The 15,730-nt window shown below is 35.9% G+C and overlaps 2 protein-coding genes across 2 annotated transcripts; both read right to left on the bottom strand.

The window, feature by feature from the left end:
* Positions 1 to 1,766: 1,766 nt before the first annotated feature.
* On the bottom strand, positions 1,767 to 11,586 carry LOC113499994 (laminin subunit alpha-like). Its single transcript, XM_026880639.1, has 3 exons — positions 11,326 to 11,586; positions 7,033 to 7,179; positions 1,767 to 2,363 (listed from the first exon to the last, which is right to left on the bottom strand). Exons 1-3 carry the CDS (start codon positions 11,527 to 11,529, stop codon positions 2,232 to 2,234), a joined length of 483 nt encoding a protein of 160 aa, XP_026736440.1. The 5' UTR covers positions 11,530 to 11,586; the 3' UTR covers positions 1,767 to 2,231.
* Positions 11,587 to 11,876: 290 nt separating this feature from the next.
* LOC113499987 lies at positions 11,877 to 15,175 on the bottom strand. Its single transcript, XM_026880626.1, has 2 exons — positions 13,379 to 15,175; positions 11,877 to 12,329 (listed from the first exon to the last, which is right to left on the bottom strand). The coding sequence occupies exons 1-2, from the start codon at positions 14,676 to 14,678 to the stop codon at positions 12,001 to 12,003; spliced, it is 1,629 nt and encodes a 542-aa protein (XP_026736427.1). The 5' UTR covers positions 14,679 to 15,175; the 3' UTR covers positions 11,877 to 12,000.
* Positions 15,176 to 15,730: the final 555 nt, after the last annotated feature.

Genomic DNA, 15,730 nt, shown 5'->3' with positions numbered 1-15,730 from the left:
AATTTCAATACTACCTTTAAAAACCCCAGCAATGATGATAAAATTGCAGTATTTCTAGATCCGGCGCACATGATAAAGCTAATAAGAAATGCGGTTCGAGTGCTATAAAAATTTCAAGACAAACATGGTGAGACCATTTCCTGGCAACACCTTGTAAATTTACATAATTTGCAAGAAGCAGAAAATTTTCATCTTGCTAATCGCATCAGAGCAGCTCACATATTTTTTAAAAGGTAAAATAATGAAAGTGAGCTTGGCTACCCAAATTTTTTAGCAAGAGTGTGTCAGATTCACTCATGTTTTGCAAGGAACAACTCAATTTACGGGAATTTGAGCAGGTTACACCGACAGCACGTTTTTTGGACTTGATAAATGACCTATTTGATATCCTAGACTCGCATACCCACGGTTACGGCCTGAAAAGGGCGGTAAATGTTGAAAATGCAACCAATGTGCTAGTAAAACTTAGGGCTTCAAAAGATACTTTATTAAACTTGTCTACTCAGATAAAAATAAAAAATACTGATCAAACTGTTCTACTCATAAAATCACCAAGATATACTGGATTTCTAGGATTTTGTGTATGTATCGAAAGTGCGATATACCTTATCCAGGACCTCGTTGTAAATCCAAACTACGCATTAAAATACTTACCACTCCACAAAATCAGCCAGGATCATTTGGAGCATTTTTTTGGAAGTGTAAGATGTCATGGGGGTTCAAACAATAATCCCAGCGCTCGACAGTTCGAGAGTATTTATAAAAAGCTTCTCACCTATGCACAAATAAGAAATAGCGGCAGTGGAAATTGCTCTGCTTTACATCAAATGTCTATTTTGCAATGTACATCACCAGTGGATCGTATCAATGTCACAACACGATACAGAGACCTTACAGACACACATGAAAAGTCAATTGAAAGCGAAAATGTAGATTTTCCTGAACTTGAAGATCTTACACACGTTTCAGAATTTGGTGAAAGGGTTCTTGAATACATGGCCGGCTACACCGTCCATGCATTGATAAAGAAATTAAAATGTCAAACGTGTATTGGAGCTTTGATTGGCTTAGAAAATGTTAACTCCTTACAGTACCAAAAAGATCTAAATAAGAACAAGTTACTTTATGGTTCCACCACCGTTATAGAAATTTGTCGCCGTTGTGAAATGTACATAAAGAGGGCGATCAAAGAAAACGGATCCAAAGTACTGCCCTCAAAATGTAATACAGATTACTTCATCCGATTAGTTATGAAATCGTTCATCGGGAAAAAATTATTCCCGGAAATATTATTTCATCAATTTGAAGTAGAAAGCTCTAATCACTTGATTGATTTAACAAAATGCATAATCCAAAAGTACGTAGACGCTCGATTGTCATTTTTAACTAAGCACAATCAGGACCCTAAAGCTTTTATACGCAAAACTTACACTAAACTTATTCATTTTAAAAATCAGTAATAACTTATTTCGGTTTGTTCATTAATATTTAAATTCTAGTTTTTCGTTACCACCACCTTTACTATAATATCATTTTGAGAGCGTCAGAATTGTGAGTGTTTTTTTAAGAACTCTTAATTAAATCTCTTTGGCTTTGAAAGTTTTGAAGGTTTGTGTTTGTTTGTGTCTTTAAAATTAAAAAAAATACGGTTGGATAAAGTTGATTAAACATTTTATTTTTGTTTGGTGTATCATTTTTTATCCTAATGGTACTACTTTACATACCTACTGTGCACATTACCTACCACCACCTACAACCACATCAAGTTGCATATCTATTTCACAACCTCAATAATAAGGGCCGTTCTAGTACATTTTGCACATGGCAATTATAGATTATATGAAGTTTTTAACAAAATCACATTTATACATTATTTTATTTTACCATCATTACCTTTCATTTAAATAGGGTATTTCTACGACTATTTGTATAGTCGAATTAAAAGAATCATAAAGTCGATTTATCGATATCGATTAATTTGGAAAAAAATTATTGAACGGCACTTTGCAGAAATATTTGTACTGACATTGTTGCATTAGCCAATCACAAGCGCGCATTTTTCTTCACTCCCCGACCCGCTGTTGTGAGTCGCGTTCTTAGAAGAAATAAGCCTATCGGCTCTCAAGTGGTTAGATTCTCTTTGGGTAAAAGGCTTTTGCTTCGCAGTAAAAGATTAGATAAGACCTTTCTTATTTAAACTAAGGGACAAAAATATCGTAGGAAATAGGTACTCACTGAGGCGAGTCGGAAAAGTATTGCCAAGGCTTAAAGGTCTTCCCGTAATCCGTTGACTTCTCCAGCACCCAGAGACCAGGACGCGGGGAGTTGCCCATCTTCACGAATACGTAAGCCACGTGGAACTCCTGTGAACGATACACTACATTATTACACAGATTCTGAGTAAGTTTGTACCAGGCATATCTAAAGACAATGAAGTAAACCATCTGAGTGATTACCCTGCAAGTTGAAAGGGAACCGAATGTTTTGGATTCATTATTTTTTAAATGTTATCCGTGGTGCAAGGCCAATCTTTTAATGTTTCTTTTTTTACAGAGCATGAAACTAGCATTTAGCCCAATTAGCATTCCTAAATTTTTTTAGTCTTCTGATTAATTTCATTGTAGTTTCCAAGACAATTGGTGGTTTTCCAGGAATTTACTGGGATTTAGGAGATCTTTAGTAGAGATATTCAGAAGGACCAAAGTTTTTGGAATTGTTATTGTGTGGCGGACGATCTTAACTTAGTATTTGGGTAGAACGATGGTGGCCATAGCGAGCTTTGTAACGGAATGATGTAAATCGCTTGTTCTGCCAATCACTGCAGCTTTTAAACGGAGTGCTTCTCCGTCTTCTATTACCCAGGATTAGGCCGGAGTGCTTTCACGAAATACACTAATTCATTTCAGAATTTCCTCACGCAAAACATTGATCGATACCTCTTAGGATTTTGGTGACATGGAAATAATTTTGTATACATAATAGCATGTGAGATCACTGTCAACTAAGTAAGCGTTATTAGATAGGTTTAGTTGATATCAAGTTCCGGATGTGATAATTTTATGTCATAAGATACGAATTCAGATGAGTAGGGGAATTACCGAGATTTATAGTAAAACGAAACTGTTGTTGTAAAGTAAAAACCAGGATTATATCATAGATACAACTTATTTGTAACGAATATCGATTAAGGGAGTATAATCCCTGTACTTTCCGCTATTTTTTAAGTCCTGGATAGTTTTTTTCCGACTTATATTCATGCTATTACTAAGCAGGTACTAGGGCACACTCTAACCTTATCGTTATTACACCACATTACTTCATCTCTCGAATCTATTATTGAGACACGTGTAGTCATAAAGAAATTGTCGGTATTATTTTTTACGAGTTGCTACGGATCTATTTATGATATTATAATAATCGTGTTATGAACTTATAACCCCGCCCTTACGCACATTAAGTTTTTATCGCGGCGGCTATCACCAGCCACATCCGACGGTTGGGATCACGCGGGGACCGAGTGCTATCCCTAAGCTATATCTTTTTGACATAAAAATAACCTTCATAAAGGATGTACTGTAATATGTTATACGGAAAATAAATGATAGATTTTGCTGTATTCAATTGAAACACTGGTTTCAGTTTATTGAGATTATTATTCTTGCATTATTAGAAACAGCATAAACGCCATATATATGGAGCTTTATTTCAAAATTTTGTTGTTATTTTAAACGCATGCTACAAGATCAGATTGGACAGCGTAATAGTGGATATTAAATGTTAACAAAAAGGAATAAGAAAGGAAAGGACAAAAAAAGCACTTAAATAGTCTGTGTGTAACGTGTTATCTATTATGTAGCAAGTATGAGACTTAAACACTAAAATACTTATAGGTAGGTAGCGCTTAGCTTTAATTTTATATTATTTAACGCTTAATTAATTATAACTATTTTAAGCTATGATAGCAAGACTTGCATATTGCGTTAAACCAAACATAAGTTATGCAAGTATTTAATGCTTGATTTTTTTTACTATTTATGTCCCTCTGTAGGATAAAAGCCAGAATAAATAGAGGCAGTATTAAATAAATGAGCGTAGGTGACATACAGCGCTGAGGAAGATAATTTGAACGCATTTTAGGTTCAAATTCTCTCCTTTCTTCAGTCTCCATGTGTAAGCACCTTTTGGGGCCAAAGGTGCTCACAGTTGGAGTGGTTCGACACCTTAGAAGTGCGTACTTCCTGAGGTTAATCTTCTATGCAGGAATAGGTGAATACCGATTAATTTCATTTCAGTCTAATAACTTCGGCGGCTACATAATTTTATGTATGCTCTAGTAAGTTTACTCAAAAGAGGTTAACTATTGAAATGAAACTACTTTTACGGATAATATCGCGGTTTAATTTTAGATTTTAGTTCAGAGATTTAGAGTTTAGTTATTAAACCGCGATAAAATCCGTAAAAGTAGTTTCATTTCAATGTCTAACATTCGCGTAAACCTAAGAAACCACTATGGAGGTTAACTATCTCCGCGTATTAAATAAATATAAGTGTGAAGTAGTTATACTTGATTTGGTAATCTTAATAATTGTTTTTTTTTTCTGAATTTTTCAAACAAAAAGACACTTAAAGAGATGTTAGTTATTCTGGACTTTAACACATGGAGAATAGAATTCAATATGCAATAGCGAGATTGATTTAAAATAAATGTGTAATAGAAAAGGCGACTTAGGTACATTAGAAACATTCGCAATTATAATAGGTATATTACACAGAGCTTGTATTTAAATAGGCATCAGCAAAACCACATATCATATTCGCTAGTCTAAGGGAACAAGACAGTCGCATTGCAAGTTATCAAATTTCGCTTAGAGACAATTCACAGAAATGCATAGAGGATAAATAATAAACTTTGTCACATATAAATATGTTATTTATATTACCGTTAAGCCTATTAAGGAGTGGGTATCGTTACACACAGACTCAAGCTAGCTCTGGGACTTCGGGTGATCGTTGATTAATTCACATTTGAATTTAAAAAAATGACAGTTTCAAGTCACATGTCTTAACGAATCAAAAGTAGAAACGTTTGAGCGTGTATAACAAAATATTACTTAAGTAAGAAAATATTAACTCCAGCAACTCTTTATTTTTGTTAAACTTGCTACTACACTTGTGCCCTGTCAAATTTATTAATGCGCTGTTTTAGACATTCTGTTTGGTAGGCGTTGACTGGAGTCATGCGAAGATATTATGGTGCTGTTACATCAATAATTCGCAATCGTTATTATTACACGTAAACACTGAAAACTGCACGTTTTAAATGCTGTCGAAATTAAACCTAAAGTTGACACCCGAAAGGTTTAATTTCACGTGAAGCAGCCGAAGCATCGTAAATCAGTTCTAATATTGTTTCATGTCTCAGCATTGCTTGAAGTAAAGGAGGTCGGTGAACTCACAACCATAGCGCTATTCTGGGAGTATCCTGCATAGACAGGGACATATGGCCGAATGCTTTCACAGAATTAGAAACACCTCGGTCGTGCTCCTAGAAATGCAATAAAATATCGCTTTAACTTTTATAGCTTTATTGCAATTAAAATCCTTTATTCTGCTTATGTTTTTAAGTGGGCTTTCACGGTATGTAACAAGGAAACGACTAGTGCTGAGTTCAATTGTGTTCGTCATCATACGACAGTTATGAGAAGGATAATTACGAATCATTTTATAGTAACAGTATCCTAACATGTTTTATACCCCTTAATCAGAACTCATAAAAAAGAAGCATAGACTTGCAAATAGTCTATAATGTTAACTAATAATAAGTACAAAAGGTTATCCCAGTTACTGCTACGGATAAATCGAAAACTGTTTTGAAATTTTGTACACGACTAAAAATGGAGGTTATATTTCAAGCGCCACCGCTGATTGAATCGCTCAGATGCAGGATTGTCAAATAATCTTATTTGTCTACTATGGCTGAAAGCTACAAACAATGGCGTTACATGAGCGTTCGATTCCGGCGAATTTGGAAAATATTTGTAATCCACTGATGTTTGACTTGGCCCTTTGTGCATGTTACAGGTATTACATACCTACATTAAAGTACTATTAACACTGCATGGGGAGCCGAGTGGTGAAGGACACCATGCTAAACCCACTGCGCGACGTGTTGCCCGTGTTTCTATCCCTAATAGACAAACGTTTGTATGCTTCACGATCGCTCGTTCTGAGTCTGAGTATCTTGTGTAAGTGATTTGGATGTTTGTAAAACCTCCGAACAAAAGGATGAAATTCCAAAGGGCGGGAGTTTTTTTTTTTTAAATAAAGCTGACCTTGCACTGTACTTAGTTAAAATAAATGTGCTTGGTCGATAAATATTCTCTCTAACAATATTATTCCTTATTGTTAGTACGGAAGCCTTAAGTCTCGCCATAGCTTCTTGGACATCATAACAGTTAAGCTATTGTATTTGCAATCGTGATCTAAGGGTCCCGAGCGGAATCTGACCCCCAGCAGGCTACGGGTTAACTCAGCTTTCATAAGTTTATTAGGATTTTACGAGACTGTATCTTGCGCAATTATTCTCGGAAAAGAGCTAATATTTGTTTTCGTTTATTCTAAAAGGTTTTTCCGAACTCGACCAGTCAGTCGGTCGTCCTCACTTGTGATTATTCTTGATTTAATGTTATGATTATCAAGGGAATATGATCAAACGACACTACCGTTACATTCTAAACTCCTATGACCACCAAGTTCCTATGACAAGATAACTTTTTGAGTATCGTTTTTTATTACCATCGTCTTGGTTTTGTGATAATTACCAGCAGTCTACTAACCTTATTTATCATTCAATTCCCTGTAAAATGTAGTGCAAAACGCTCAAGACGAAAACATAATTTCTTACTCTGGAATACCTGCTCTACGGGAGATGATTCACATAACCTTCTTGGTTGTAGACTTGTAGCGTCCAGATCTCAATGGAATATAGAAAGAGGACAATTGCAGGCGGTGTACGCATAAAGTTGACTTTACCTGTCCGAGGTCGATGGTGAGGTTGACTTCGTTGTACTTCATACCGCGGGAGAGCGGCGGGCTCTGCCACCACGTCTCCGAGCTGTCCACGGCATACTCCGGAGGATGCTTCTTGGCCTCATTGGTCGCGTCACAGATGTCACACACCTGAGGGCCGAAAACAATTCAACAATAAATACAAAGAGCAACAAATTTATGAAAATAGCTCTAATCTTACTTATTCTACAGATGACTGGAAAACAAAATGCTAATGAAGGTAATTCATACGTGACCACTATTTTTTTACTATTTCAAGAACTGAGTGACTAATAAGATTTAAATGTATCTATGCACCTAAATCCAATTTATAACTCTTACAGTGCACTAGAATATTCTTCAAATAACAAAAACCAAGTTCAAAAACTACAAACCCATGTTCCTCCTAAAAGTATGGTTGCATCCAATGATATTATGCCACATCTAAATTAAAAAAAAACTTTTCTTAATTTAGAATGTCTCAAGTCCTTCAACTCGGTACCTAAGCTTTTATGACGAAGAGAAAAAAGTAGTTACCTATGGTGGGATTCTTTTTAAAACAAGGAGTGACAAACGCATTTATTACTGCAGCAACAAGTTTGGATTTTAACTAATAGGTTATGAACCTGAACTTTAATGATTGCATGAGTCACTGTCTTGCGGGACTGAAGTCATATTTACTGTTCTATTGAATATCTTTAAACTCTATGCTCTGAAATGTAGTAATGATTCTTTATGACTGAAAAGAAAACTAGATTCATGTGGCGATATTGTCAAATCTGAATATAAAACAAAACAGTCATGAGCATGGGAACCAATATTTCTATCCAAAGAACATTTTGTATTCATCATACTCAACCTAATTGATTCCAGAGAGTCCAGCAAAAAAACTCCTATTGTGTTTAGAAAAACAAAGAACTGCCAATAGGCTGCGGTCTCCGACTCGAGCATTTGGCTGCCACATGTTTGCAAAAAGCCCACGAGGATGGCCGATGTTAGCCGAAATTCCCCGAAGTAATCAAAGTCCCGGGTGTTTGAGTACTGTCTGTTAATATCGCGTTACAATGCAACGATAATATTGTCGTTAGCTATGATAATTTAAATAAACATGTTCATAAAGTCTAGACGAACTCATCGTTAGTACATTCAAGTTTGATACCTTCTTGGATTCAACAAAACCTTGATACCTTTTGCAGGTTTTTGGGACTCTACCATATTCCCTTTTTGTACTTTATTTGTATTTACTTTAGTAATTTTCTTTTTTGCCTATACTTACATGATTCTTAAACGATATGCAACGTTATAGTAGGTAAGTAGTATGAGTAGTTTCATTGAATTCAAAATATTACATTTTAAAACGGGTTCTGATACATTTATTTTTCTTGGAAGCAAAGAAAATTATGTTACAGTAAAACTATTGTCCAAATTGTAACAAATCATTCAACTAATAAAAAACAAGCATTGAGCATTCAGTAATATCTCACGAGAGATACTGAGGTTCAAAGTTTTCTGATAACGGTCAAACCAAGTGACTGTTACTTGCTTATCTTAGTCCAAATGTATCTAAATTACGTTAGAGTAGACTTTTAGTTAATTTTTTATTTATTTCAAATGTAAAGATTCCAAGAGAACAATTGCAATATTAAAAACTTTATACTTATAAAGTAAGATCTAAGTTATTTTTGCTATGGTACCATCAAGCTCAGGTGACGATATTAACAACAAATCAGCCAGATTTATCTTTAAAAAACAAAAAAAAAATCGTCAATCGAAGACACTCTCAAATCTATTGACTAAAGATAAATATTGTAAGAGGCAGTTGATTTGTTTTGATTGTGTCATATGATGCATTGGTGCCTATAAGTACTTAGTATTATAAAACAAGTGTGGGAAGTTCGAAAAATGCATTCCCGTTTTCGAATTTCTGCCACTTTTGAGGGTGCTTGCCCCAGTATACGGCGTATTTTTTTTTTATTGGGCTAAAACTAAAAATATTGAAATGTGAAACCGCAGTGAGTGAGCGATGAATGCCTTCAATATTAGGAACCTCCCCAATGCAGGAAGGAGCTAGTGCCCAGTAGCGGAACGTATATAGGCTGGTATTATATCATTATCGCAGTTTTCAGAATCAGAGCTTTGGACTAGGAATACAAATAACTTAACATTTTGTTGACATCATGTTAAGGGGAGAAAATGCGGATGAATTTGAAATAATCAGAATGATTATAAGACAATGACGTCACTTATCACCCCTTATAGTCAATAACTCGGATATTTCTACACTCGCTGATGAGTCTTCATTCAGGCATCAAATTATAATATTTAACAAATGTTGTGAAAAGCTTTTTTTTACTTTTCGACGATAAGTACATATTGCGAGTCAAATAAGATGTGACGAACACATTTTATAATTGAAATTACAAGGGAGGTTTTCATAACTTTTCATAGAAAGCAATTAACAAAGTGTGACAAGATGTTGATACTTCCTTAAGTGGGTGAATCGATGACGTCATAATACTTGGATTTAATCCTAGTCCTCAAATTTAATATCGTCGAGTGTGGAGTGTGATGCAAGAGACATCTGCCTAAGTTATTATTAGTCTGAAACACTACTTTGTACCTACTTAAATAACTACGGAGTACAGTTATCAGATGAACTAGCTTTTCGACCGCGGCTTCGCCCGCGTTGTTCTTCGGGATATATAAATATAGAATATAACATATAAATATATAGTATATCCCTATTAATATTATAAATACGAAAGTAACTCTGTCACGTCTAAACCACTGAACTGATTTTGATGAAATTTGGTACAGAGATAGAGTTGACTTGAGAAAGAACATAGGATAGTTTTTATCCCGGAGTTTTGAAGAGTTCTCTTGGGAACGCGATACAACCGACCTCGACGCGGGCGAAAAGCTAGTAATATATATAGTAGGGAAGGGATTTAAATCATTGTGTACTAAATATTTTTTCGGAAAATAAGGTGTAAAGGAGTTTCACTTCCTACGGTGTGCACAAATAGAACATACACACATTTTTTACTATTACAATATACCTAGTAAAATGTGATTTCATTAAATGGCTGCATAAACATAAAATTGCGTAAGAGAACAGAGCTTTTGTGGTGCAGAGCATCGAACCCGTTATCAGTCGGATGCTGGGCCACCGGGATGAGATAGCTTATCAGTCGCTTATCGGGCGCCGGCAACTCGCACTACTGTAGTCGAAGCTTGTATAAAATAACATTACGCTTGTTTCAATGAAGATAAGCAGAACTTAGGCCATATTTAGCATTGTCATGAAGTTAGCAAATATGACTAGATCACCTTTCTTGCATTAAAAATTGGTTTTGCAATTCCCGGAATCAGGAACATTAAAAAGAAGACTTGCTTATTTTAATAAAGGTATTAATACGCATATTATTTAAATCACTGTTTGTTTTAGTAAAATTATGTACTAGAAACAGGATTAGAAGCAAATTAATTGTCTGTATAAATGCCTATGTCCATGTATTTTTAATTTTAAAGTATCCTTCTTACTTGCTGAATTTTTGATGATAAAATAAAGATTTTTAGATTAAATAATTGGCAATTTTTAAAAGAAATTGTAAAAGCTCGAAGAATTGATGAATTAAAGAATTAGGCTTTAAAAAAATGGTTGTTGGTTATAAGTGATGCGTAAATCAAAGCTCATAAACGTGTAAGTACATCGCTGGATTGGTTAGTTAGGCGTTTATTTTGACCTAATTGTAACGGTCAATGAAACGCAGATAACAATTCTCTTGTCGACTCAACGTCGTACACAAAGCTTTGAACTGGTATCGATAGCAAACCAATACTTATACTTACTAAACTTAGCTTAAACTGTGGTTGATCTACTTATGTTATTTATAAATTATAAGTTTACCTACGGATTCTAGCTCCGTATTTTCGGCTGATGGCCGAAGATTTTTGTTCAGCCAACACATGATTTGAAAAGATGCTAGAACTTCTTATTGAATTCCGCAGTTTGTCATAAAAATTAATAATTAAAAAAAAAGAGTGATCGCCAAGAAGTTATGAGAGATAAACAAAAATAAAATAGTTTCTAAGCTAATATGAGAGTAACTCGGCAAAAGCCTAAGTATGATCATGATTACGCTTATAACATTAGAAATACCGACAATAGTTACATCAGATCAGTTTCAAAAAAGAGAGCATCCTTATGTAGAGTAACAATAAAGCAAACTAAAGTGCTCCGCGTGCATCCTTATACAAAAATATAAACAATCTGACCTGTCCTTGAATGACATGCTCGTCGTGATCCGCGTTCGCGCCGACCAGCTTGCAGTACAACTCCTGTCCCTCGTCGCCGCAGGTAGCCGTCGCTGTAATCTTCTTTTTAGAGGCTAAGTTAAAATACCTCGGTGTTAATACTTCAGTGTGTACGAGGCACAAGTGTAACAGAAGGAGCGTCGCCAAGGCGCTTGCGCCCGCCATGTTGCGCGGACGGCGGTCCGTCGCCGAATGACGCGCGCACGCCGAGGGGTGGCCAACGTTTTTTTTTTTGTCGACGCCTCGTCGAGGGATCTGTAATATCTGTTCCGTGGCTGGTCCCAGCGTCCGTGTGCTAGGCCATGATTCTGTTATTTACAATGGCCAATGAATGTATGGAAATTGAATTAAAAAGGCACTATTGTATGTATTTTTATACACAATAATTGGAACAGTCATGGTCAATGCAATGAATTCCCAATTATTGTGTTAATAAAATGATTAAAAAAAAAACTTCAATTAAATTTAATCCGTTCATGTCAATGTCTTTCGTCAACATTACTTCGTTTACATTTTAGAGCTACGTATTTATAATGTTAAAGCAAAAACGATAATTGAGTAAAGATTTTATACGTATCTTTAAAGCCATTTAAAACATGTAAAATTATTGTCGTTTCTGACTTTATGGCAACTAATCTAAAACAAAAAAATAATTTGATATTCTTTTAAATGTATAATCAAAAACAAAACGTAAAAAGTGGTGAGTTTGTGAGTGGTGGCTCGGTTGCAGAACTCTCCGATGCAGACACAGACATGGTACCGGGAGTAGAGGGACACGGCCTTGCTGAAGGGCGTGAGCGAGGCGTGCGGGCTGGACACGCAGCCTTCGTCGATGGCGGCCATGGAGCGCTCCAGCCGCATCAGCCGGATGGAGGCCAGGCTGTTCCCGCGCAGCGGCAGCATCGTGCGGCACCCGCGCTCGTTGTATAGCTCGCCCAGGTCTAGGAACCTCTTGAAGCACCCACCTGCAAGTGCACCACACTTACGTCCCGTATGTAAAACAGAAATAAACTCGTTGAAACAAAGGGTGTAATATTAAATTTAAGTAAATTCTATAGATAACTAGCTGACCCAACAAACGTTGTTTTGCCGATTTTTTTTCTAGTTGTATGTATTTAAATGCCACATTATAAAAAAAATAAAAACAAATAATTTCTTCCAAAAAATAAAATATTTTTTTTTAGTGTGAGCAACCCTTAACACTTAGGGGTATGAAAAATAGATGTTCTATTCTCAGAGCTACCCAATATGTATACAAAATTTCATAAAAATCGGTCGAACCGTTTCGGAGGAGTACGGTAACTAACATCGTGACACGGGAATTTTATATATTAGAAGAAAATTAGCCTGCTGGCTTACAGAACCACTTTTTATAATAGATTATTTCATGCTCGATCGATGAACTGCTACGCATTCCAATGCACCTACTACAAATAGTACATAGTTAGCTACGCTACGGTACACAGAGGCCAAAAAAAAAACAAATGTCGTAAGGGATTAGCATCATGATTTCAAATTTATGATTTTAATGGGATATCGCTTCTTTTTGTACGGAATTTTTCGTTTTCGTTCATGTTACACGCCGAAAGCCTTTTTTTATCATCTGGTAGCTAGCTAATTAACTAGCCTTCCCTGCAAAACGTTGTTTTGCCATGGTGCACAAAATAACGTCTTAGGGGGATGAAAAATAGATGTTTTCCGATGCTCAGACGTACTAAATAATGTACCCAATATTTCATGAGAATCGGTCGAGTCGTTTCGGAGGAGTTTAATTTCGTACACCGTGACTCGAGAATTTTATAAAATAGATTGAAATAATAAGATTTATTTATCTTCCTACCACTGCTTACTATTAATTTGGATGTCAAATTTGATCTTGTTAGGTCGTTTGGAAAGTTAGTGGAATAACTAGACAAAAATTACAGATACTTTAAATTATTTTTGAATAATCTTTATCTTTATCTTTATCTTTAATAAACATTCAAAGTCAAAAAATAGGTGAGTGACGCGTTACCTCTGTACGTCTTGTCTGGCGGCACCACGTAGTAGTCGTTAATATCACCGACAGGTTCCCTGGATTTCAAAACCCTGTCATCATCGTCTTCGTTTTTACAAATGACTTTGTAAAATCTTCTTTGAGAATGAAATGTACGATCAGGCGTATCAAACACATGATGGCACGAAGGTGCGTATGGAATTTCCGAAGTATTTAATCCACACTGAAAACAGCGAGCTTCAAGCGGCTTCGGTGTCGTCGTATGCATCGTAGTAGGACGAGTAGTAGTAGGACGAGTAGTAGTAGAACGAGTAGTAGTAGGACGAGTAGTTGTATCTCCTGGACCAGGTGTCTTTCCATCATCCGATTCATCTCCTGGTCCTTCTTCACCCGGTCCTTTATCACCATCAGGTGAACCTGGAGTCGTTGTAGTTGTCAAATCCTCACCATAAGTTTCGTATGTGGCCGTATCGACTGTGGTCTTCCGCCTCGTCCTTGTGAGCTTGGTGCTTTTTGTAGTAGTCGGAGCTTTAGTAGTGGTGGTAGTAGTAGGACGCGTAGTAGTGATTCGCCGAGATACAGTAGTATACACTTTACTTCTTCGGCTTTTTGGTGTAGTCGTTGTAGTTTCCGGGTTATTTGTTGCTCTGTCTTCATCAAATCTAAATATTTGACTATCATTGCCAAAGAATTCAGAATCTCTATAATTATCATCTTCGTGACCGCTATCATCAGCGTCCCCATCGTCGGTCGCAAGAGAGGGTGAGTCCTCTTCGGTTCTTTCGGAGTTTTCTTGCTCCTCTTCTCTCTCTTTTTCTCTTTCCTCCTCTCTGTCCTCTTCACTGCTTTCCTCTCGGTCCTCCTCAGTACTATCGCTCGAAAAGTCCGATTCTGTACTGTCTTCAGGTTTGTACAGAGATGGAAAATAATTAGCAAACGTTTTAGTCTGTGGTTTAGCAGTAGTGGTACGTTCTGTACTTGATAGAATCAATACAACTTTGGGCCACGCTTCTTCATCTTCGTAGAAATGATGCCAATACTTTAGTGTTGTCGTGCCCGGTGTAATTTGTTGTTGATGATGATATCGGTATACTTTATTGGATGTAGGCCTCCGTTTAGTTGGTACAGATTTATCCTTGTTCAATTTCATATTTTTTTTCTTCGTCGGTATCCATAAAGTTTTATGTCCTGCAACAGTAATGTTTCTTACACGTATAATCAAAATTCTTATAATGTCGTTATTTTTACTGATAGTAAGAGTGCCTTGTAACATTTGGCTCGATGCGTCTCTGGCGGGAGGGCTGCATCGATAGCCCATGATATTCTCAAAATTGATAGTATCTTTAAGAAAGATGATATTAAGATTATTTTGCAATGGGTTCCAGCACACATAGGTTTACAAGGCAACGAGGAGGCTGATCGGTTGTCAAAACATGCCAAGGCGACAGGTGGCGAAATTATGTACCACCTTGATTATCGGGAAAATTTTTCGATGCCTAAAGTAACATTTTATAACAAATGGAAAATATACTTTCATGTGATATCTAAGGAGAAAGGAATATGGTACAAAATCATTAAAAACGAGCCTCCTCGTGTGCCATGGTTTGATACTTGTAATTTAAGTAGATCTTATATTAAGTTAGCACTAAGACTTCGTTCTGGGCACTATCCGTCAGCAAAGTTTGCCACCCAATTGTGAATTATGCAATAAAGTTGAGGACGTGCAGCATTTGCTGATGGATTGTGCCAAGAATAAAAGGGAAAGGGAATCACTGATTAAGGAATTCAAATTAAACATTATTTTTTAATCTTTATTTATATTTAAGGGGTTTTTATCCACACGGATACGTCAACCCCATAGTACCTTATACTAAATTTACTTACACGCTACGCTACTGAATAGAGTTACGAGAACAAGTGCTCGCAATAATTTGCATGCACTCGGACACAGTAGGTAAAGGAAAATAATACTCCTTTTACAGTTTATAATATATATAACAGTTATAATTGTAACAGTTATAGTTAACTGCTATATTTTTGAACTAAAAGTAATGTAAATCTATTTAAATATTAAAGTTATGTCTACCTCTATATGGCTCGTAGCGGAAAACGTTTTTTGGTAAAAGATACGATAAAGTTGTTTCCGATAAATGTTCGACGGGATTTTTAACTCGCGACAGCAGTGAGCATTTTGTATACGTGAAAAAATTAATAAAACAGATACAAATAATAAAAACAGTATAAAAATTAAATGTAAACATTCTAAAAATTATAATAAATGTATAAAAATGACATTGCTTGTCAATGTCATTTGTATCTTGTTATAGTAAATAGAGTAAACAGAATATTTGTATAATCTACTTATTTATC

This window comes from Trichoplusia ni, chromosome 1, assembly GCF_003590095.1.
Source record: "Trichoplusia ni isolate ovarian cell line Hi5 chromosome 1, tn1, whole genome shotgun sequence".
NCBI classification, from domain to species: domain Eukaryota; kingdom Metazoa; phylum Arthropoda; class Insecta; order Lepidoptera; family Noctuidae; genus Trichoplusia; species Trichoplusia ni.
This window is presented reverse-complemented; position numbering and strand designations above follow the sequence as displayed.

Excerpts from the sequence above, each read along its gene's own strand:
- LOC113499987 (XM_026880626.1), bottom strand. The coding sequence starts at position 14,678 with ATGGGCTATCGATGCAGCCCTCCCGCCAGAGACGCATCGAGCCAAATG. Across the intron at positions 12,330-13,378 it reads GCCAGACAAGACGTACAGAG|GTGGGTGCTTCAAGAGGTTC; the intron begins GTAACGCGTCAC and ends GTGCACTTGCAG.
- LOC113499994 (XM_026880639.1), bottom strand. The coding sequence starts at position 11,529 with ATGGCGGGCGCAAGCGCCTTGGCGACGCTCCTTCTGTTACACTTGTGC. Across the intron at positions 7,180-11,325 it reads AGCATGTCATTCAAGGACAG|GTGTGTGACATCTGTGACGC; the intron begins GTCAGATTGTTT and ends TTCGGCCCTCAG. Across the intron at positions 2,364-7,032 it reads TCACCATCGACCTCGGACAG|GAGTTCCACGTGGCTTACGT; the intron begins GTAAAGTCAACT and ends TATCGTTCACAG.